The sequence below is a fragment of the Centruroides vittatus genome, unplaced genomic scaffold (genome assembly GCF_030686945.1).
Source record: "Centruroides vittatus isolate TY-2023 unplaced genomic scaffold, ASM3068694v2 contig_743, whole genome shotgun sequence".
Taxonomy (NCBI): Eukaryota; Metazoa; Arthropoda; class Arachnida; order Scorpiones; family Buthidae; genus Centruroides; species Centruroides vittatus.
The window spans coordinates 911,927-937,818 of NW_027122479.1; the positions used below are offsets into that span (position 1 = coordinate 911,927).

At 31.7% G+C, this 25,892-nt stretch overlaps 1 protein-coding gene across 2 annotated transcripts in view; it reads left to right on the forward strand.

Moving 5' to 3' along the window:
- LOC136981105 (mitogen-activated protein kinase-binding protein 1-like) overlaps nucleotides 1-25,892 on the forward strand; it is an 88,158-nt gene that overhangs the window by 17,704 nt on the left and 44,562 nt on the right. For both annotated transcript variants that reach the window (XM_067277376.1, XM_067277377.1), the window contains 9 exons: nucleotides 3,745-3,843; nucleotides 3,913-4,098; nucleotides 4,390-4,550; nucleotides 4,704-4,776; nucleotides 4,893-5,006; nucleotides 7,438-7,575; nucleotides 15,392-15,458; nucleotides 15,615-15,729; nucleotides 24,145-24,236. In XM_067277376.1, coding sequence (XP_067133477.1) covers nucleotides 3,745-3,843; nucleotides 3,913-4,098; nucleotides 4,390-4,550; nucleotides 4,704-4,776; nucleotides 4,893-5,006; nucleotides 7,438-7,575; nucleotides 15,392-15,458; nucleotides 15,615-15,729; nucleotides 24,145-24,236 — 1,045 coding nt within the window. The remainder of the gene's footprint in view (nucleotides 1-3,744; nucleotides 3,844-3,912; nucleotides 4,099-4,389; nucleotides 4,551-4,703; nucleotides 4,777-4,892; nucleotides 5,007-7,437; nucleotides 7,576-15,391; nucleotides 15,459-15,614; nucleotides 15,730-24,144; nucleotides 24,237-25,892) is intronic.

Consider the following 25,892-nt stretch of genomic DNA (forward strand, 5'->3'; position numbering starts at 1 on the left):
TATCTTGTAACAATTCTATCCTTTTCTATCTTTAGTTCTGTAATTTAGTTTATAAGATTAGTTTTAAGGCTTATATCCGAGTGCATTGTTGTGGGTGATATATGTCGGTTCGGAGTTGTTAAAGTAGTGATCGCACTGTAACATTTCTGTATGACGACACGACATTGGAATCCTTATTAAGAACTTGTATATGTATGCGAAATAAACTATCTGTGGAATCATGAATCCCGCATACTACACCTCACGGTATCGACGTACGAAAAATAATAAATGTAATATTGATGTAAATAATGTTAAAATTATTCGTGTAGAAATAATAACAAATGAAAATAATATTAATTGTAATATTGATATGCAAATTGGTAATTGTTAGTATGACGTCACCGTCCTAAATTTTAAAAGTCACGCATAAATGCCATAGTGATAGATTGGAGTTTTAATGAAGAATTCCACTTGAGGTCTTGTAAGAGTTGGTGGCACACTAACAATTCCATTATAAATTCCTTTTTTTTACCTCAATCATTGATACTGCAACCTTCTTAGATTTTGTTACTTTGACACTCTTCTTTGATGCCATGGTTAATAGATAGATGTTATACGTATAACCAAATACACCAACACTAAGCAAAAAAAGCACTAAAAAGACACGAGTATAGTACGAGAGTTGCTTTCGCATTGAGAAAGAGAAACAACTGCGCGACCGATGGCATTTGCACAGTGAGTACATTTTTTCGCTTTATGTGCAATTTGAATGCAAAAAGCATCGTTCAAACTCTGAATTAAATTTTTCTCGGATTCGGTGTTCGATCGCTGGAATATTTGAAGCACGAGGTACCACCGTATACTAGGTTTTGTTTATGACTAGTTGTTAAATTTTATTTATTTATTTTTTGGAGTAAGGAATTTTTATTGATATATAAAACTTTAAAAACCACTTCTGTTTTATGTTCAACTTAAGAATATCTTTTATCCAACATCATTGACTTTTTAAATATTCAACCTACAGGCACATAAATGTTTATGACATAAAGGAAACCAAAATGGCTTCCTTTATGCCATAAACATTTTAAATAAAAGTTCGATCGTTTCGATCTAACGATCGAAATTTTATTTAAACGACATTCGTTAATTGAATATCCGTCTAGGAACGGTTAAGAACCCGACGGGGTTCAAAACGTTTTTTTTTCGACGATTTGTTATCGCACCGTAAATGGTTTCCTAGTGCATAATTTTAAATAAACATTTTACTCGACGATAAACATTTTCTAAACTAGTCTGTCCGTCATTACGTTGTCAATAGAAGATTCTTTATTTCATTTATTGAATGATGCTTTTTGCATTCAAATTGCACGTAAAGTGAAAAAATGCACTCGCTGTGCAAATGCCATCGGTTGTGCAGTTGTGATTGAGCTTTATTGAGAATCTGATGATGGAACAAACTAGCTCTAAAAATGCTTATTCTTGATTAACCTGTCTCTGGCTTCTTTGTTTCTGAAGCATTTGCATTTATATGTTAATGAATGCTTGAGGCTGTAGCAAATCAGTAAAAATGCTTAAAAGTACAATTTAAAATAAATTCAACTCTAACTTACAAAGATTATTTACTTGTATTTTAATGTAAGAAATGAACATTTTAAGCATAAAATTTAAAATTTAAGCTAACAAAAATAGCATATGGGTGGAGTGGGCTATTCTTTAAATTCAGAATGAGTAATCATTTTTTTATGGTTATTGGTGGTTTAATGGTTATAAAATACACATATACACATATACATATATATATTAAATGAATTAAATATATTTTTAAATTTAAAACAAACCATTTAGAATTATAATAGCAATATCTAGAAACACACCAATATACCAAACCAGTTAAATAAACACCAAAAATATCTAATATAATGAATATTTTCATCTGTATCTCAGACATCTTCAGGTTACATAAACATTTGTTATATTAAATATTTTTGGTGTTTGTTTAACTAGCTAGTATACTGATGTGTTTTTAGATAATATATACCAGTTCTTGAGGTGTTTAATATATTTAGAAATGTATATCAAAATGAATATAATAGATATAATAAATAATTTTCAAGCTTTGTTACATTTTAATATAACACATTATTTGTTATATTAATTAGCATATATTTATGATATGAATGTGCCATACTGTGTTCTCAATCTGGTGACAAAATGTGTTAATGCATTATTTGCACTTTGCCAGATTAAGGATTTAAACCCCACTTTGGGTAGTTGTGTCTGTGTTTGTAGTTTATCAGATTGCAACTTTGAATTATGCTTTGGTTTTGGATATTCGTGTCGACGATCGGATTTTAAGGGAATTACTGTTTGGAGAGTGCCCTAAAATTATTAATGTAATGTAATCCACAAAATAAAAAAGTTTGTTGTTTCAACCCTAAAAAGAACGAGCCTTTTGCATAAAAATAATGTAATCTCTGCTTCAATAATAGCAGTTTTGAATTAATTTAGAATGTTCAATATAATGATGCAGATCATTCTTTTTCTGAACGTCATATAGTTAAGGACTATTGAATGGTTTCTAATTGTAAATATGAGAAGTATCCTTTACATTGCATAAGAATAAAACATAAACTGGAAATATTGAATACTAGCGGGTGGCCTGGCGTCTCTCGGGCAAAAGTAAAGATACCAAAGATTAAGAATATTACCTTACCCATTTTCACAGAATGCAAGAATTGGGTCCCTTTGTTTCCAGACTAATTAGAGAATTTTTAGATGGGTCTAAAAATATGTTCAATTTCCCACAAAAACGAAAAAAACTGCACCTGCGTCTTGCACGTCGCTTTCTCTTAACAATTCCATTGTTACGTAACACTTTCATTGTTGACACTTCCATTGTCGACATTTCCATTGTTACTTAACACTTCCATTGTTACGTAACACTTCTATTGTTGATGGAAGTGTTAAGCCTTAATCCAGTCCCTCTCTCCCGTGAGGAGGAATTTCGAAAAATCCTTCTTAATGTGCGTTCTCGTGATGTACCCTAACTGTGTACCAAATTTCAACTTTCAACTCCTAACCGTTTGGGCTCTGTGCTGATTTTTATTATCATCAACTCGTCTCCGTAATGTATTTAGAAGCCTCAATCTTGTCCCTCTCCCCGTGGGGAGGAATTTCGAAAAATCCCTTCTTAGTGTGCGTTCTCGTGACGTACCCTAACTGTGTACCAAATTTCAACTTCCTACTCCTAACCATTTGGACTCTGCACTGATTATTATTATTATCAATGCGTCTCGATTATATATATAGAAGCAAAATAAAAAGAAAACCAAGTTGGATAAGCATAATAAAAAACAAAACCAAATTTTTAAAAATTCCAGCAATGATTTAATGCATATAAATATTTTTGATTGTATTCGACAACTTATGTAAAAGAAAGAAGATAGAATAGAACATTATAAATTTAAAATACAAACTTACCGAATGCAGAACAGCAAGATACGTCTTACGTATAATGTAGAATTATGAACTCTGGAAGTAACAAATACATCATAAAAAGGGAAATTAAAGTAGCATTTAAAAAATTCATTATGCATTAAATTGCTGTTGGATATTTAAAGGTTTGACTTTGTTTCAAAAAATTTCCAGTTGATTCATTAAAAATTTTGTGATTGCTATAGTTGATTACTTGATAAAGATTTAAATTTTATAAAATTAATTAAACTTGTTAAATTGCAAGTAATTATTTTTATTTAATTTCAGGTTAAAGCTTTATCTTTTTCCTGCGAAGGAAGCTATTTTGTTACGGTAGGAAATAATCATGTAAAATTTTGGTATCTGGAATATTCCAGAACTTCGAAGGTAGGATGATGCTATTAAGAGTCAGTTGTTATGATAAAATCATTTGGAGTAAAAATAACCATTTTGCAGTACAAATTAGAAACAGTGCCACTCATGGGTAGATCGGCTATCCTCGGCGATCAGCGCAACAATTACTTCTGCGACGTTGCCTGCGGTCGAGGAGAGAATGCCGACAGTACCTATGCCATCACCAAGTCTGGGATACTGTGCGAATTCAACGGCAGGCGACTGCTCGACAAATGGGTAGAACTCAGAGTAAGTGAAAATTTACAAGAAATTCTCTGTGTGTTCAAATTAGAAGTTATTTGTGTATTCACCTCCACTCTGCATACACATTTTAATTTTTTCTCATGTTATTCTGAATATCATCATTATTGACAGTTGGAAATCATTAAAGCAGTTCTCAATAGCTGTATTATTATTCATTGAATTTGTTATCCAGATATACTCGAACAGGGAGATGTGGGATTTAGTCTCGTACATAGGGACTTTGTAGTTGCTTTACATAATACGATTCTAAATATTAGTTTATTTATTTGATTTTAGACTTCGGGTGCCAACAGTATAAAAGTCGGTGAATCTCACATCGTGGTCGGTTGTTCCGACGGTATAGTCAGGTGTTTTAGTCCATATAATTTACGTTTCATCTGTACGTTGCCTCGTCCTCACTTTTTGGGAGTAGATGTTGCTAAGGGAATGTCTGGAAAGTAAGAAATTATATAAAAATTCTTTGGTTTTGTTACAAATGATCAAAATATTTTAATAAACATTTTATAGCTTTTTTCTTAATAACTTTAATTATATTTTAATAATATAACAATTATTTTGAACGTAATTATGTACAAAATATTCATTTTTAGATACCAGAGCTTACAAAGTAATACAAAGTATCCTGATACTATTGCTGTAACGTTAGATGAAATTCACAAAAAGGTAATTTGTTTTTTCCTACACTTTCAAAATAGTTTATTTGTTTAGCGTTACCATAAATTATTTTGTTGTTTGAAATTATTCATACTTACTTTTTATATTATTTTTGTTATTGATAGGTGACATGCATATATAATGATCACAGTATATATGTTTGGGACATAAAAGATACAAAGAAAATTGGTAAAACTCATTCGTCTTTATATCACGGTGCTTGCATTTGGGGAATTGAAGTAAGAATGTCATAATGCATAATAATTTAATTAAATTATATATAAATTTAAAATGCGTAAAGTTCATTTAAATGTCCCTAAGTTTCAAATAAGTTTTTTTGTTATCTGGAGGATACGGTCGTATACTGTAATTTTCATTCTTGCGTATTAAAAATAATGTGTAAGAATGCGAGGATGTTGATTCAAGAATAAAAGTCTTTTAAATTACTATGTATGTTTTCAAAAATAATTTTAAGTTAATTACAAAAAGTTATGAAGCAATTATGCTTGAAATTGGTCTTGTTTCAGAATAAATATTTATATTATTAGAAGAAATAGAATAGTTTTTCTTAATATGCCAACTATTAGTGCCTTTAATTTATAGAGACATAAGCAGCCAAATCTATGGTGGGAAGTAGGGTTTCTCGTTTCCCGGTCTTTTGCTTGTTCCGGGATTCCGAGATAAAAGTGAACTGTTTCCCGGGATAGAATTAATTATTTTTAAGATATACAAAATATCTTGAAATCAAATGATATAATTATTTTTCATTTTTTAAAGTAATTTAATACGTTTCCAACCTCCAAAATCATATTAATAACGCTGTGTAAGGTATATATTAAAAATTATCTTTGAATTACGTAGAAATGTTCACCAATAGAAAAAAATTTATTAAAGTTTCCTGGAAACTGCATACAACAATAAAAAAATGTGACTTTGAATTAAGTTGAAAATTTAAAAAAAAACATGAATTTAGATCAAACTTCTAACTTAGAAGGTAATTTTCGTTTTTTAAATAAAACATAATATAAAATATTATTGTAAATTTTTATAAGGTTTTAAAAAGCAAAGATGGTCGATACTCCGATCGCTCGATCTAATTCTTATTTTAGTAATAAAAAGTCTTGCTACCGAGAATGCAGTGGTGTAGCGTAGTGGGGGTGGCAGGGGTGGCCAGCCCCGGGTGGCACTTTTAGGGGGCGGCAAAATTTCACAATAAATACACAATACACATTACACCTGTAAAATACACAATAATGTTGATTGTTCTTTGCCAAAAAGTTCATTGGAATTACTGTATATTTTAGTCTTTTGAATTGAGATAGCTAAATAAGGGGGCGGCGAAATTTTCCTCCGCCCCGGGTGGCCGACACCCACGCTACACCAATGCGAGAATGCCCTTTCCGATTCAATCGACGTGATTGGAATCGTGTTTAATGCATTTAAGAGAAAACAGATGTTATGTGTTTTTTCACCCGTAGCCTGGAGATTTCTAGTTCGTTTTCGAGATTGTAGTACTTCTTTTGTTCTCGAGTATTCTCGATTTGTCTACCTCGGCTGCTTTAATAGCGGTATTAAGCTTGTAGCCCAATAATTCGACAGTTTGTCTGTCTTTAATAATTAGGTTTATGAAGAAAAACTTTGTACTTGCAGACTTAGTACTTGTTTGTATCCTGGCCCAATTTGCACAACCCTGTGTTATGCAGTGATTGAAGCTACTGGGCATGGTTAAAAACTAAAACAGCATAATCACAATTATTCCAGATATTACAGGTTTTGACAAGTAAAGAATTCTCAGAATCCTGCCACAAATAAGCTACGCATTGATTATTGACCATTTGTGACACGCCATAACGAGCAAACATTTAAAAAAACTAAAAAGTAGGTTTAAAATTAATAAGTACAAATGTACTCTGACAGTTTATGAGTTAATTATACAATACTATTTGCAAAATTACCCGAACTTTAACACAAACTAAGAAAAAAGTGAATTTTTAAGAAATTTGTGGGATTTCCCGGGATATTTCCCGGGTTAAAAAAACAACCGGGATCCCGTTTGAGAAGGGAAAAGGCCCTTCCCTAGTGGGAAGGGCCTTTTCAATAGTTAGTCATGTTTTAAATGTCATTTAAATGATCCCGTTTGAGAAGGGAAATGGACAGTTTTTGAATGCCCATTTTTGATTTAAAGTTTTTCGTGTTTTGTATTTAAATTTGTATATGTTATTATTCTATCTACTTTTTTTGACAGTCATAATATTCTTTCTGATATAGTCTTAAGACCTTTTAGAAAAGTTAAAAAAATTTGCAGTAAACAGGCTTGCTGGATTTATGGTGTTGTTTGATTTTATTTGCTTTACGCATTTTTTCATTTAATGTATTATGTTTCATTATAGTTAAGTAAACTATAATATCTTGGAAAGATGAAAGGTGATTATTTAGAATTAATATTAGGAATGATTGAGTTTTGTTTTAACTTTAAATAATATATTTATAATGTTATGACTAAGAATGAAAAAGATCTGCTTGAATTAAATTTGATTTTAATGATAGGCTATTAAGAAATAAACACCGAATCGTATGCTTAATGTCGAATTGCGTCGTAATATCTCGTAATTGAAAATTAAAATTATACTAACCAAACTTAATAATTAAAACCATTTATTTATTCTACAGCATTATCCAGAGTTATCAAATGGTGTTCTTCCTTCAGGGACATTTCTGACCTGTTCCAGTGATGACACTATCAGGGTGTGGAATTTTGATTCTGGGATATCTCAGTCTTGTCCATATCAACGTAATATTTATAGTTATGTAAGTAACTTCACAAATTTTATGCTTAGTCAATTGATAAAATAGTAATCAAGAAAACTATAAAATGTTTGAGTTGTAAATCTTTTTAAAATTCTTACTGTATTTTATTGTGAATATTAGATATTTTTTCTAAATTTTAAATAGTAAGTGATATTGGTCACAAATAGGGATTGCAATTGCTGGATCCCTCATCCAGCAATCCAGCTGGATCCAGCGCATTCTTCGGCCTGCTGGATCCAGCACTTGGTGCTGGATCCAGCGCTGCGGATCCGCAAATACTCAATTAACTTTCTAAATAATTGCGCAAAAGTCTACGTCGTCGCGTTGCCGCTTTGCTAACTACTAGACTGCTACTAATTACTTACTCACTACTTTACTAACACTAATAATTAAATTACTCATAAATAAACTATACCTTAATAAATTCAACAAAATTTAATAAAATAATAACGTATTCAATCGCTTTTAACGATCTTCCCAGTTACAAAAAAATACAACAGTAACTATAGAACATAAAATGTGTTTGGAATAAATATAAAAAGAATAGTGCTTAATTACATTCCATTTTTAAACAAGATACATAGATGTACTGCCAGGTCTGATAATTTTCGTATTGTATACTGACGTAATCCCACTGTTTTCAAACTTTTAAGAAACGATAAAAAGAAAGAGGATCGGAATTCAACAACGGGTATATATTCGGTGCCTTTACATGACCAACGTTTCAATTCCAAGCTCGTTTATGTGGGTGCAACGATGCACAGTTTAAAACAAAGGCTCGAGAGCACAAATATACAATCAGTAAGAACCTTGACAACACTGCGCTGCCATCATACGCAAGAGAGAAGGATGTTAACGTTCAATGGGATCAAGCGGCAATTATAAAAACGATGACGAATAGGCAAACGGTCAAACATCTTGAGAGATTGGAAATCTGCAAGGCGCACATGGCAACTGGTTGTATAAACCATAGAGATGCGGACTCATTGTCTACCGTGTGGAGATCCTTTTACATTAATTAATGTTATTAACGGACAATGCTGGTTTCATTGGATATTATATACAGGGTGTTTTTTTTAAACTGACGGTACTCAGAGACATCTGTAGAGCAATCTAACAGCCGGACTGTCGCCAAATTTGGAAGAGTGACTAAGGACGACATGGGAAAGAGATTCCGCGAAGAAAAAAGTAGTACCCAAATTTTCTGGTAGGGGTGGATTTGGCGCTGTTGTAGCAAAACAGCTAAGAATCTGCATAAAATCCAGCTGCAATTAACAAACACACGAATGAATAATCAGACAGAGGTTTCAGTGTAATAACGAAAGTTTAATTAATCAGCAAATAACCTTCTCCCTTCTTCAATGTGATCACCGTCCTGCTGGAAAAGGCATTGCATCCCGAACACCGTGTTCTCTATGGCCGAACATAACATGTCCGCAGGAATGTTCATCACAGTTCGAGAAATGTTGTCCTTCAAAGTCATCAAGTTTGGGACACTACCAAGATAGACCTTGGACTTTAAGTAACCCCACAGGAAAAAGTAACATAGGGTTAGATCCGGGGAGCGAGGCAGCCATGCAAGTGGAAAAAAGCGACTGATGATTTTTTCTTCAGTGAAGTGCTGCTAGCTTTTTCGCTACAACAGCGCCAAATCCTCCTCTACAGGCGAATTTAGGTACTACTTTTTTTCTTTGCGGAATCTCTTTTCCATGTCATCTTTAGTCACTCAAATTTGGCGACAGTCCGGCTGCTAGATTGCTCTACAGATGTTTCTGAGTACCGTCAGTTTAAAAAAAAACACCCTGTATATATTTTTTCCGCTATTTATTTTGTTTATTTATCTATATTTTGTCCGTTTGGGCGTTTTTCGTTAATTTTCATATTTATTCCGAACACATTTTATGTTCTATATTTAATGTTCTATTTTTTTTTGTAACCGAGGAAAATCGTTAAAAACGATTGAAAACGTTATTATTTTATTAAATTTTGCTGGATTGATAAAGGTGTAGTTTATTTAACTTATTCTACTTCCAGTACATAGTTTTATATACCTATAAATAACTACAGACTAATATGTAGAGCCTATATATAGAAAACTGGTAAGACTGATAGCCACTTAGCCACTGATTATCCGTCCTTACATTATTATAATATATTAATATAAATTAATCAGTAGAATTACCTTTGCTATTATTTAACTTAAAGATTACATTATAATTATAATCTAACTAAACATTTAAAGTTAATTATCTCTATCTCAAATGTTAAACCAAACCAAAGTTAAGTTTACTACCTAAATGTGTAAGAAGTTTTACTGATTTATACTAGTCTAAATAATAAAAGCTTTTTAAGTATTTTTAAAAAATGTTTTATTTCATTAAAAAAACATAAATTGCAGGATAGATAGATAGACAGATAACACTTTATTGCACCAAAAATACATCCATGCTGGATCCGCGCTGGATCCAGCTGGAATGATTTCAATCCAGCAAAAATCCAGCTGGATTCAAAACACTGCTGGATTGCAATCCCTAGTCACAAACAGTCTAGTACTATGAATAATTCATATTCAAACTGAATATTTTTGAAAATTAAAGTTTACTACACAAAAATTAATGTATCAGTTATTAAGCTTCTGAAACTGCATTGATTCTGTTTCTTAGAATTCTTATATTTTGATAACGATATGTACTGTACATTTCTTTATTTACATACAGCAAAATTAGCAACTTTTCTCAAACTTAAGTAGCATGTTTTGTTTTAAACTTAGACAAATATATAAATGAAGTAATTAAAATGTAAAAGTAGACAAAAATGATTTATTTTCAAATAGACTAAGTAAAGCCTAATTGGACTGCAGATGATCACTCCCCTACAACAAGATAAAACATGATGAAAGACTAACAATAATAAAAAATTAAATGCAATAAAACACTGATAAAAAATAACTAAACATGAATTAAATATAAAAATGAGTATAAAACAGATCTAAAACAGCATAAAATGTGTTAAAAAACTGTAAGTGCCATATGTAATAGAATTATAAAAGTTAAAAAGAGTGTAGATAAAACTAGATGTGTTAGCTTTGTGATCCATAAGCTTAAAGTTTACAACAGTGTTTAAAATGCTGAAAATTATGGTAAAAAAAGATGTTTGACAGAATAAGTGTTATGAGCGCCTCTAAGATAAAATGATCTGTTGTGTTCCTGAGGTGTTAAAAAAGAAAAAGATATAAAGACATTTGCTATTACTTTTAATTTGTGAATATTATATTTTATTATTGTCGTTGGCAATTATATTTATTAAATAAAATGATCTTCCCGAGACATTAAGTCTCTTATTGAGAGTGGATAGGCATGTATTATTTGCAGATATACAAATAAGAATTCTTAAACTTAATTTGCTTGGCAATAATAATCGATTTAAAACTTTATAAAACAAAATACTATCAAAATATTCAGTACACTGAGATAAAGAAGGGGCTTCTAGTCTGAATCTGGTAATTTTTTCAGAATTGGTGAAAGGCAAATTGGAAAGTTTATTAAATAGAAAGAAAACTTTTTAAGTTCAGAAATAATCTTCTGAAGGAGAGTAGAAGCTGCCAATGACCAAATTGATAGATAGTAATTGATTAATGACTGAAATTAAAAAAAATGGCTCAGCCTACACATGATAAATGTTTTGACAATATCTTCAAAGAATCACTCTCTATTAAAACAACTTCTTACAGAATTATTGGAATGTATACTTCACACTTGAGAACCTTAAGAGTCCAGTAATAACACTTTAATGGAAAACTAACGTTTTTGACCGTACCCTGGTCTTCCTCAGGTTTTTAAAACAAATAAGATTTGAACTTGGAATACAAAGAACAATATTTACAAATTATTTTATAAAAAACCTATAGAATGTATGGAGCAATATGTTCAAAAATTATTTTAAAATCTTGTTAGTTTAGTTTTTCTTTAAAGTGTTATTACTGGACTCTTAAGGTTCTTGAGTGTGAATCACTCTGAATAGCCAAATCTTTAACTAAACTATTAATGTGAGAATTAAAAGTTATGCTTTGAAAATGACACCAAGATCATTAATACTGTTGATATATTTAATTGGGTGCCCACGAATAAATAATGGAGTTAAAGTGGGATTCCTAATGAGTGCATAACACATCACAACAGTTTTTCAAAGATTAATGGATTAATTAAAATTACAAACCTTGCCTTAACAACAAAGACGCCTTAAATATTGGGCTATAATCTGGCTAATTAAATAATTCATATAAAATAATTTGTTACTGCCAATTACGTTGCCTGGACCCCGAGCGAGTCTTTGCGTCCAGAGATGTATTAATTTAGATATAACCGTCCGTCATGAAGATGTTCTTTGGATGTGGACGTAGGAGTCATCCCCAGCCAGTGCCGTATTTAACCAAGTAAGGTTATATCTAAATTAGTATACTTCTGGAAGTGAAGACTTACTCGAGGTCTGGGCGGTGTAACTGGCAAGTGGAGGTTGCGGGTTCAAGCCCCGCCCTTGGTCAGTTCTTTTATTCCAGAAGGTTCTAAATTTATTTAATAATTTATTCAAATTATAATTATTAATTTAGTTAAGAGATGGTGCCTAACATCTACCTCTAGTAACAAATTACTTTATATCAATCATTTAATTAGCCAGATTATAGCCCGATATTTTAAGGCAATCGTTGGTAATTCATTATATACTCGTCGGACTTAGAGATGTTTATTATTTATATAGATTAATTAAAAGTTTTGAATACAAAAGTCAAAGCATATAAATCCTGCTAGAGAGTAACATGACAGGAATTAATGATTTTAGGACAGTAGAGTTGAGAATTAATACTGAGACTGTTAATAATAAAATATTTACAATTGTAATTGTAGTAAATCTGTGTATGTAGAACAGCAGTTTAAACTACAGTGTTGGAAATTGGAAATTGTAGCTTGAACAAATGGAGAAATATAATCAAATAAACAAAGTTCAAATAATTTTGTCATAGCTGAGGAGATATTTGTTTATAAGAGTTAATCTCCTTCTTAGTGAAGTCTTCCATTGATCTTGGATAAATGCTGTTCTGATTATGGTAAGAGAAAAGGTGGGATAACATGGCAGCAATTGGAGAGACACTAGAGTAAAAAAATAGCAGATAAGTGCTCAAAGCTGCCTTGAGAATTAGAAAGGTTCATAATAGCCTTCTGTACAAGTTCCAAAAGGAAAGGATATACCAGTTGCAGAAAAAGAATCAGAGTTTGAAAGGGAATACAAAGCGTAATGGTGAATTTGGAAGGTAATGGTTAAACAAGATTAAAAATTATCGTAAACTTGGTAGAGGGAGTCATTGGGTGTGAATCGTGAATGGGTGCAAGAGTGCCTGAAAAACATGGGGATTTATTATAATGAATGCTATGTTAAACTGAGTGTGGCAAAGAAGTATTAATTATATTATATGTATTGATAGTTTATTCTAAAATAATTTTTATGGTTCTTAATTAATAAATTATTAATTTACCATATGTCGATAGAATATATATCTATAAATAATTTATGGTGATGATGATGATGATGACATTTGATTATTATATTTTAAAGTTTTAATGACTCATAGAAATAATGTAATTTCAGTTAGATTTTTCTTATGTCTGATAATTATTGTTTTCTAAATAAAATCTTTAGCTCAATAAATGCTAATTTTTTTAAAAATTAATATTTGTAAGTATAGTAAATTCCTGCAACATGTCTAGTATAAATTTTCTATTATAATTTATGAAATGCTATATTTAAGTTTCATATCTTTTATTGGCTACTTTGTGTGATATTTTATAAAGTTTTATTTCTGAGCATAGAACCTAATTTATGATACTGAATCTACAAGAAATGAGCATTCTACTTGTTCCAAAACTTACTTAATAGCAATTTTTCCAATATAAAAACAGGAAGTTACTATATAAATAATTATAATATGATTTTGTTAAAGATTTTTGTACTTCTCATTATAACTGGGCTGTAATTTGAAAAAATGGAATGGTAGATCTTTATAGATCTACCATTCCATTTCCACCATTGTCCGGTTATCTGTCCTTCTTTAATCTTGAGAATGCCATTAGATAGATGAAAGTCAAGACTAGATGTGGAAAGCTTGGGGGCTGGAGGCCCTGATTAACAATATATGAACTTCTGCTTTGGACTGGAAGTTATGTTATTTCAATTGAAAAATTTTCTCCTGAAAAGAGAAAATTTTTGAATACATGACTGGCATGACTTAATTGTATAGGGGCAAGATACTACTAAACTTAAGTGCATTGTGACAATGTCACAATAAATAATTGCTCATTTATTTGTATAAAATAAGTATTTATATCCTTAACTCCTAAGTTAGAAATAGCCATGGTTATGAACAGTATAAGAAAATTTTTTTTATGTTACGAAGTTAAGAACTGTGGATAATTTATTACTTTATAGGAATGCAAATTGTACTTAAATACTGAAGATAACTTATGGAAAAAATTAAGTGAATATTAGATTTGTCTCATACAGGGTGTTTGGAAAGTCACTGTTGTGGGATCACCGGGAGGTCGGACGGAGTCGGCCTCCTTTATCTCGGTTCACAGGTCGGTTAAGACCTGCCCACTGTCGAGGATGGCTTGTCTAGTCTGGAACTAGTAACTTGTCAGGTTGAGTGGAGGAGGAGAGAGGGGATCGTTGATAAGACCGAGGCGAGATTCGAATAAATGACACCAGTTACAAGAACAAACTGAATTTATTACAAAACAATAGAGAACAGTTACACCGAATAACATTGACAGAGATATTATATACTAACATAGGAAAGTTCGAACCCGAGAGAGAGTTTACAAATAAGTGGTCGTCATACCTCAACAGGTGGTCAGAGTCGGAGGACAGAGTCTATTCGGAAGTCAATCCAATCAGCGCCGTAGAGGCTTTGTAGATTATCGGCGTGAGGCGTAAAGGTCCGACTATAGGCGGGAGCTACGAACGGCGACCCCTCTGTTCTTGCTCCCCTCCTTTTTATTTCGTCCCCTTGTTAATTTTCTCGCCAATAAGTGAATTTTGTCTTTAGTTCCGAGTGTGACTCAGTTTCGAGTTTCGAGGGGAGGGGGAAGTACAGTCATTCCCCCTAAGACGGGCCAGTTTTCGGTTTAGAATTTGGTTATTGATGTCAAGATAAAGACTAATTTAAATTTTTATTTTGCCGGTCAATTCGAATTCTCACACTGTGCATTTACATATTTATTAATAGACATGTTTCAATATAGAATATAGGAGGTAAATAAGAATAATAATTATAAACAATGTTGAAAGTGACTCCCATTAGCATCAATACAGGTTTGGATCCTTATTTTGTTTCTAAACACTGCTATTGATTTCTTGCTTGAATGAATGAATGAATGCTGTTATTGCTGTCTTCAGGTCCTCCAGCAGGTGCAGATCATCTCCATACACTGCAGATTTTGCTGCTCCCCATAGATAAATGTCTGGTGGATTATGATTAGATCTGTATTATAGGAATGTATTATAATAAAATGATTAGAAAAGTGCCCAGTGATTTTCCAAATGTTTACCTTGTATAATCATAAGTTTAGATTTGTCTCCTAGTTTATTTTTCAATAGTTAGGATAGTTTTTTTTATTAAATTTATACTAAGCTATTTTTATTTTGTGAAAATTTCTTTGAATAACAACAACTCAAATTGTGAAAGACATTGAAAAAATTCATTTATAAACAAGAATAGCGCTTACATTGTTTTCTAAAAAGTTTAAAATCTTTGTTTTTGTTGCAGGAATTACTGAAGATATTTTATACCGATCCTGACTTTACATTTCTCAGTGATTCTGACATAAATCCATGTAAATATTTTAAATGAATTATTTTGATTTTTTTTAAAACATCAACACACAATTTTTACCCTTATTAAAATAAATAACCAAATAGAAATTTATTGACTATTTACTAATAATCAGTTCATAGAAAACACAAGATATAAAAATTCAATCCAATTACAGCTGGTAGTAATGATAAAGTGGACACAGTTTATGATGGAAGAAATGGTGTTCGCTGTCTCAGGATCAGTCCAGATGGAAATCATCTCGCTTCGGGTGATAGATCCGGAAATATCAGGTAAAAACAATAACAATACTTTAGAAAAATTAATATGTATATGTATGTATGTGTATATATATATAATTGTTTGATATAATATGACAACACTTACATACACAAAACATATGTTAAATCATTTATTATAGGATAATGTTGAAATCTGAAAAATTGTTATTTGCATCTGAATACAATATCCAAGAGACAATATGATTACTTTCTATAAAGAGAGAGATGTAATGGTTTTATTTTAATGTTAACCATGCATATTTATCTTTCTTTTATGTGACTTGTCGTAAAATGTATAATTAACTGTGTAAAAAATATCTAAGATCATAAACAACACACTTTTTTCTTACAGTAAATGATAACATAAACTATACAATTTTGTAGGCAAGCAGTAGACAAGTGCAAATAGAGATCTTCTATATCTTAACTTTCTCCTATGATATATAGTAATGTAGATCACAAACAAATTAATAAATTCAAAATGCTAAAATATATAAATTATATTAAAAGAAATCAATATCTAATATATTAAGTTGATATTATTTTCATTCTTTAAAGCTGTGGTTCTCAATCTGTGGTCCACAGAACCTGGGTACTCTGTGAAGCCACTTCAAGTGTTCTGTGAAAAAATCAAATATACAGTTAAAAATTGTTGCAAAAGAAAAATCAATACAATGTAATATAATTTTTGTATGGGAATGTAATCAGCAAACACCAATGTTGTCATCTACTAGACTGAGTGTGCTTGGTTTCAAAAAGGTTTGCCACCCCTGCTTTAAAGCTGATGTATTGTAAGTGTTCCACAGAAAAAAATGTTAAAGTTTAGTGTTCCCCAACTTCAAAAAGATTGAGAACCACTGGCTTAAAGAACTAAAATATTTTAGAGTTGCAGTTGTTACACACATTTCTGCATTTCTGATCACTATAGAAAGAAAGCATTAATATTTCTAAAAATTTTACATTAAATTGTTAAGGGGATTTAACAAGATATGATATGTATTTTAAGAACCATGGGCATCCCATAAAAAAACCACAAAATTATTTGTTCATTTACAAAATATTTAGTAAACATATAAAGATATAAACAATGTATTTTGTGTAGAAAGATGGTAATCTGATACAAGATTTTTTAAACAATATTCACAGCAATCCAACAGGCATTAAACTTAACATCAGTCAGCTTGTTAGCTACACTGTTAACTTGGATTGCACAATCTTTGTCATATAATGATACTTAAAGCATATTGAGAAAGCTGACACTTACATAAATTAGCATTCCTATGTCATAGTGTCACATAAGTTAACACCTTTCCAGGTGCTAATAGATATGCTCTTTACCAATATATAGAAACCAAAAGTTTAATATACAGTAATTATACATGTAGCAATATCACATGATTTGCATTTTTAGGTTATAAAAGGATTAATCAAATCACATCTAGATAGATCCAAGAGTATTTGTAAGGCTTTGTGAGTTATTTGTTGTGTGAGAAGCTGAGGGCATGGGTAGTTCTCTAGATAACTCTTATGCAGCAATGGATCAGTGAGATCTGCTCACGTTGTCTATGGATGGCTTGTAATGATGTAAAAGCCAAAGATCGTAAGATCTTTGTCCTGTCAGGATTCTGACACCAGTTAGGATAGGTCAAAATTGCATCCTAACTTGTAATTCTTAAGAAATGATGATTAGGAGGGCTCATTGATGAGTGGGGAGTTCATTGGGTAAGTTGAAATGACGTCCGTTTTCTGAAGGAAACAGGTAGACAGGGTTTAAACTTAACAGATAAAAGTTTAATATAACTATAACTCTATGACATACATAAAGACTACAAAATAACTGATTAAATGCGATTAAATATACAATTGTATAGAGTGGTGCAACAAGGTTCTTTGGCTCCCAATACATGTGCTCGCTTATCTATGCCCTAATTTAGGCACAGAGAGAGAGTTTACAACTTTCTAATAAAAGGATACCTTGGATAAGGATAATGGCGAGTCTAGCCGTCTTCTAATACATATCCATTCTATGGCAACGTCCGTTGAGACCCGGAGAGGTGTATCTGCTGTATGGTGTCTTAGAAGGTCCATCAAATATGGCCAAAGAAGGGCTAAGGATGAACACTGCTTCCTTGGGACAAACGTCTATTCTTGGCTTCCGTGGGACGAACACGCCCGGAATTGTCGTGTCTCGTCCTTTTATGCATTAGCCTGGGAAACTGATCATGTGATCGACAATTGTTTGGAAACAAAGGTTGATTTCACAGGTGCTAGTTTGGCTCTGACTTTTGTTGATGCAACGGTGTCACTTACTTTCCTCTCCTTTCACAATCGGATGTTATCATTTAGCAACTGACCGATAAAGGTCTCGTCCATTTGTTGACAGAGAGCATCATTCAATCTGTAGCTTGTGCGATGTTTTTCTAACCATTGCGACAGATGTTATATAAAAATTTTCTTAAAAATGGAGTAAAATATCCTTAAAATCCTGTATCTCACAGTTGGCAATATCTTTTTTCAATGACTGGTGAATATTTATCTACACTGTTAAGCAACACTCGCCAGCATGGAAACTTCAGATTATATATCAGATGTTTATCAATTGCTATGCAGATTGTAAGATTAGATAAAGATAAAAAAGAGAAGTTAGGTAAAATGAAGGTGTACACATGAGACTCACAAAATAATAACAATTTTATGTTGATTTACATTTAGATCATTAACTAAGATAATGGAAACACATTTGGGATCATGGGCAAAGATAATGTACCACTTTGGATCACTGAAATTTCTGTTAATTGGAATAATATCAATATTCTTAAAGAACTGAGAGGTTGTTGTTTTCTGTCAAGCTTCTAGAATAGACTGATTAAATGTCATAATAGAAAACAAATAAAAAGATAGAATATAACTGCTACTGTAAATCATAATGTATGAAAAGAATTTGAAATTTTAAAAAGCACAAATTTTATTGAATGTGATGTTAAATAGTAACTACTTAAGAAATTGGGATGATGAGAAACATAAAATCCTTAAAACACATCTCTACGTGAAATAGTATCTCTTGTTGAGTGTAACTTCTGAAAAAAATGACTACACGAGTTTTATTGAATATACAAGTAAAAGGAAGTGAGAAAAGAAAGGAAAATAAATAAATAAATAATATATATATAGTTATTAATTAATTTTAAACATTCTGTAAGCTTGGGCAGGAATTGAGTTGAGTTGGAATCTTAGACTCTGTTCATGTTTACAGTAGCAAATTATTTGAATTTGGACATAAAGTTACTTTATGTCCAAATTCAAATAATTTTTAAGCTGTTTAAATACCTCGTAACATTTTAACTTTATGGTTTTTCTGTTTTACATTTTCACATGGTTGCAGAATTATTTCAGGGCCAAAATTTCCCTAACAATTATTGCACACTAGCATACAAAATCAAAAAATTTATGAATGAATTAATAATTATTACTATGTGATTTGGAAAATTCTGATTTAGTCATATAAATAATTAAATAGGCCTATTGTATAATTTACCATGCAACGTTGAATTGATATATTAACATAAACATTTTTATTTATTTAATTTTCGTCGGATGGATAAATATTTTTTTAGAAACAAGAGACAAGTCGCTCCAAAATTTATTAGACTATATATTGGTTTTTCTGTGTTTTTAAAGGAACTTTTAAATAGGCTGATCGTCTAATAAATTTTGGAGCGACTTGTCTCTTGTTTCTAAAAAAATAAACATTTTTAATTAAAAAAATGCTTTAATTTAAGCATGTTTTCATCGTAGGATAGCAAATACAATTATAAACTTTATATAATGTGTTGATTAGTAGAAAAAAATTGAAGTTGTTGTTGACACCACAAGTTACTTCTTTGTACAAGGCGAGTGACGATAAACAGACTGTTGATGTCAAAAATGTAAATTTTTTTACAATGATGATGGTTGTGCAATTCTTTTCTGAAAAATTATTTAAGAAATGCACCAACTTTCTCAAAAATAATTTTTCATTATTATTATTATTTTACTTTTTTGAAAATGGGACTATATTTTTACATTTTAAAATATATTTTGACATTAATATTTTTTATTTTATAATATATCTATGAAAAGATAAGGAAAATAATGATGTAACTCATATTTAGCTATTTAATCAAGACAATTTGGATAAAGATTTTAAATGCAGTTTATTAATTTGAAATTCTTTCATGTGGTGAATGAATGAGTGAATATTTCATTTTAATTCAAGCTGACATTAATTTTCACCCATTAGATAATGTTGAAAAGAGTTTTGAAATAAAAATGAACTTTTAGTTTCAGTATTTTGTAAAATTCAAAATCATGGTTCAGTAAGAGAGACCTACTCATCTTTACTGCAGGCACATAGCCGTGTAACAAGTGATCAAACAAATTAGAAACAAAATTAACTATAAATATGTACTACATAAAACTGGATTAAGTCCACTGCTAGATGTACTAGAAATATCCAGCATAAATTATACTTACTAAAACTAATGAAAAAGTTTTTTCATTAGGTTTAGTAAATATAATTTGTGATGGAAATTTTTAGTATGCTTATGTGCATTGAACAAAGATACCATTCCAATTTCACTTTTAAAACCCATGATTTTCCCAGGTTTTGGTACATTTTCCTAATTAATGTCTGTAGGCTAAGCCAAGACTTCATTCTATTTTATTGTAGCATTTTTGTGGATATTGCCATAACATTAATTTTCTACCATAAATATCCCAAACCTCATTTAACCAATCGGACATATTCTGCACTTGGCATTTTCACACATCTTGAGGTAATTAAATAACTGAAGGTCAAAATATCGTCTGTGTAGACGAGTCGAGTTTTTCCCTTTAACCCGTGAAGGATAAAATCTGCGGCACATTGCCGAGATGCTGGGCTTCTGCAAAGGCGTCGGCATGCGATTCTGCTGATAGCTGCCGTCGGGGCTAGAAAATGCTGACTTCTCCTCATCTCTCGAGGCTAATTGCCAAAATCCCGATAGAATGTCCATTGTCGAGAAGTATTTGGACTGTCCCATTAAGCTGAGTGCTTCTTGAACTAGAGGTAAGGAATATGGGTCTGTTTTGGTGATTTTATTTAACTTTCGGTAATCAATGATGAGGCGTCATGATTCCAGATCTTTCTTCTTGACCAATAACGCTGGAGCTGACCAGGGCGACTTAGAATGTGTTATTACTCCATTATCTAATAACTCATTAATGATTTTGTTCATTTTCTCTCTCTTCGCCTAGGGTATCCGGTACGAAGGTTGGTATATGGGAGAAGCATCTCTGGTATTGATCTCATGTTCTACTACCTGACAAGATCCCAAGTCATAATCATGAGTGGCAAAGACATGTCGGCATTTATATAGTAGGTCTAATAGAGGTTGCTTTTTCTCTTTGCCAATATGGGACCAATCGAACAGCTGACTAAGTTCCTCTTTGGTAAGATTTGGAGTAAAGGGTTGATAGATTTTGGATTTATGGGAGTTTTGTCTTCTACCACTCTTAGAAATGTTCCTACACATTTGCCCTTTGATAATTTTTTAGGTTGGGTGGAGAGATTAGTTATGTGAATAGGCACTTGTACTCCCTTCTTAGTTTTTGCTAGGATATCTGCCCCTACGACTCCGTCTTGATTAAGTATGCCGGATTCTATAATTCCCAATCTGCCCTTTTGCTTTATTCCGGTAATTTTTGCCATTGTAATTATTTCTGTTTTTGGGGGAAGATTACAATCCGTCAACAAAATTACATCTCGAGTTTGTTCTGGAGGTAAGTTTTTTGGTGAGATACGAGTAGCTTTGGTTGTAGGATGGTGAGGAATAGAGTCAGCATTAGATTTGATATGTGTGCCTCTATGATCTCGTTTTCTATCCACCTGCGATAACGTGGTTATTTCTTTTAATTTGGGACCCTTTTGGAAGTGAATCTCCTCTTCCTCTGGGAGAATTAATTTTTCTCTTGCTAAACAAATCGTTAACCTCTGGGCTTTAATGATATCTCTTCCAAGGAGTCCATCAAATGGTTTGGTAATTTGATCGTCTACTACATAACAAGAATAAAAGAACCGCAAGGGTCCGATATGAAAGTGGATCTCCATGGCTCCATATGTTGTTATTCCGTGGCCTGTAACGCTCTGGAACAAAACTTTTTCCTTTCTCCTATTAAATTCTACTTGCGCTACTCTTTGAGCCAAAGATCTGGATTGAAGTGTTACTTTGGAGCCAGTATCAATGGCCATTCGAGCCGAACATCCGTTAATCCTACAGGCTAGACTCGGTTCAGAATCGCAGCCTAGTGATCTAATTCCTCCTCGGTTTTGGAATATAAACTGCACTTCATTTCTTGCTTGATACGTGTCTGTCGCCATCAGATATCGGAAATGATTATCCTCTCTATATACTTGAGAGTAACCCGATCATGAGTAACAGGAGAAACCTGTTGGTTCTCGGTTGGGCTCCCTTCTAGCCTCTACCAATTTACTTTATTAATTCACCCATATGCCTGTCTCTTGGGCGGTAGGGAATTTGTTTGCACTCATTTGTTTCTCTGTTCCCTAGATAGATTAGATATACTTCTTGTTCCGTATTGAAGAGCGTACATAGGTTCTTGGTTCTCGATACTTGCTCTATCAAAATATGTATCTCGGAGCCCTCAGGAGTCGTCACTCAGTCTTCCTCGGGGTGGATATTGTGGTCAAGAATCTAGATATGTGCGGGGACATCAAAATTTTGAGATCTGCGTCGAGGATCTCTTCGGCCACTTTCTTGGGTTGCTAGCCGTTTTAGTTGCTCCTGAATTTTTGCTAAAGTTTCCTCTAATTGATTATGATCTGTAGCATTAAGGTTCTCTTTCTTATTGCTAGGATTATTTGTTCTTACTATTGCTTGGGATTTTCCCGTTAGTTGCTCTATAGTTTCTTTGCTGATTGCTGCTCGTACTGCTCGATCGAATGTGTCTGGTTCTCACGACATCACTTGTCGCTTGATGCGATCATTTAGCCTGCTAAGAAATTGCACCAGCAATCGTTCGTCTCATTCTTTTTGTTGACACCTTTTAATAACCTCCCTTTTTTGGGCATCACCGCTAGTTTGTTCTACAATTCTGCAATCACGTCCGTTACTAAGGTTTGTAATCGTACTGCATAGGTTTGTACATCCTCATCCTGTGCTTGGATGCAGGCACGAAATAAAATCTTAGATAACCGAAAACTCGGATAAAATATATGGCTACAGTCTTGGCCAGTTTGGATTAGAAATTATAAATATAAAAGATTTATATGACAGTCTTTTTATACTACAATGAATTTAATCATATACAGTCAAACCTGTTTTTATGCGGGGGATAGGGACCGCATTAAAAAAAACGCATTAAAAAAAATCTCACGAAACTTCACGAATGGCTGTAAATAATAGTTTTCGCAACACAATTAAAAAATAACTTTTTTATGCGGTCAACAGGGACTGCATAAAAAAAGTCTCACATAGAAAATAACTCAAAACCGTACGAAATAGAATTTATTGACAACAGATGTCAGCACTTGACTGCATCGTCTGGTCTATCGTCTGTTTTACATATTTTTGTCCAGGTGGTGTTTTGTTGACTTAAAAAGTAAATTATTTCATTTTTCGCATATTCGTGCAATAATATTACTATAATAAGTGCATTTATGCTATAATAAGTTTATTTAGCTATAATAAGTCAACGTGAGACATGACGAATCGCACGAGACTAGTCGCCAACTATACTGCACAAATTAAAAATTCGCATTAAAAAAATCGCACAAATAAAAATCGCACATAAAAAGAGCGCATAAAAACAGGTTTGACTGTATATATATATAAGAGCAATTTTTACATCATTTATTATATAGCTAAAATGTACAGTAGTTTTAATAAAAGTGTGTGTTGTTGTAGTTAAATTTTAATATAAATGATTTGTCTCACATTAAGTTAAATGATGAAAGGTAACAGAAACAAATAATTTTGTAGTATATCCAATTACAGATTTGCCTCATAAATGTGGAACTTCAGATAATCGGGACTCTGATAACTGGGGTTCTACCATATTTATAAGTTATACATTATGCAATTTTAAATATCGGTATTTGATTTATGTTAAATTCCTAATGAGCATTCAATTTTAAGCCAGAGATGAGTTAAAATAGGCCAAAAACGTTTGTTATAATAAATAAATTTGACTTCCAAAGAAATCATTTTCATTTATAATATTTCGTTTATATATTAACCATTTATATAATTCATAAATGAGTAATGTTATTAAAAGTGTTCCAAACTTATAAAATGAAATTATGAATATCAGATTTAGTATTCTTTCTTTTTTATGACGTTCCCTTTAAAATTTTGACAAAAGGTTAATGATATGATTTATTTCTTTAAGAATATATGATATTCAATGTGCAGAAATGATGTGTAAAATAGAAGCTCATGATTCTGAGGTATTATGTCTAGAATATTCAAGATCTGTAAATGGTGAGTATGTTAATAATAGTTTCAATTTAATAAAATATTTTATAAATTATTGAATAAATTTATCAAATTTTTATTTGATATCAATATAAAATCAATTCTTTTTTATTTTGTTACTTTTTAGTAACAAAATAAAAAAAATTGGTTTTATGGAAATTAAAAATTCAAATAAACCAGTTCAAAAATTAAAAACTACATTCATTATTTAAAAGTAAATATTTTAATTTTTTCTTTTAGAACATACATAGAATATATATTTATAGTTTATGCTTATAAGTCAATTTCAAAAATCATTATACAGCCATCTTTATTTTTAATTTAAAAATTTTAACTCATTCATTTCTAAACATAAAATATCTAATAAAGTGGGGTATGCTGCAACAAACTGTTTTTATCCACAAAATCAAAATGATCAACAGAAAAAACATTTGTGTTTAGAACCGTAATGAAATTATTAAGAAAAATGCTAAATTTGGGAGCCAAAACAAATTCTTTATTTAGAAACGTATTAAAAGAACATCTTCAGCTGAAACATTTTTAAACTTTAAAATTACCAGAAAATTATAAATATACAAAAATTAGCAGAATAAAACCAAAAACTAAATAAATTAAATACATCAAAATAAGAAACTTTTTGCTTATTAACAAGACTCTGTCTTGTTTATAAAATCGTACGTCCTGCTGTCTTATCAGCTTAGAGGTATGAAGGAGTACATGTCAGGAGTTGAAATTTGGCACAGAGTATTAGGTGCCCAAATCATGCGCGCATAAAAAAACCAGACTCGTAGGTAGTCGGGGGACCGAGAACCAAAACACAATAAAATACAAAATGGGGACACTCTCTACAAACAGGCAGTAGTGTGAGATTTGCGTATGCGTTGCTGGTTGGTAAGTTGGAAATATGAATGTCGTGAAATCGAATTTTGACAAACGAATCTTTGTAAAAAACCCATTTACCTGTCTCGTGTTATTCCCCACATATTTCTGGTTGCCACGTGCTAACCTCGACCGTTTGACCGGAGATATCTCGTTTCGTCGTCGAAACTTTTTGAAACTAGATGGCGGGTCGGTATAATTTTATATTAAAACTAACTTCCGAAATAGAATTAGTTTTTCTCTTTACATTTATTAATATATATATTTTGTTTGTGCAAAATAAAAAAATAATTGTGAACGATACAATAGCCACCATTATTTTTTTCAAAAATGGGAAATTTTCGCATTGACAAAAATTCAACCCGGGGCGTTATGCAACGGAGAGAAATTTCGACATTCGATAGGTTCATTTCAATGAAAATGCATGGTGGATGACCTCGTGGTCGTGGTTGTGGCTGGCAAAGTTTGAATGATCGCACTCAAAACCACGATACCAAAGATGATTGGAGAATGAGAACGAGACCCGCCGTGAGCGTTGAAGTGATTCAGCTTAGTAGTGAGTCTCCGAGACATAGTCTTGTCCCAAATACGGCCTTGCCTTTTTACTTGTTTTCTATTTTGATTTATTTATAATATGTAATGTATATTTGTATATTTATAATTTTCTGATGATATCAACAGTTTAAAAATGTTGGAATATGATGGTATTCTCAAGAAATTTGAAAAATTTTCCAGCTGAGAATGTATTTTTAAGAGGAAAAAAAGAAAATGTTTCTAAATGAA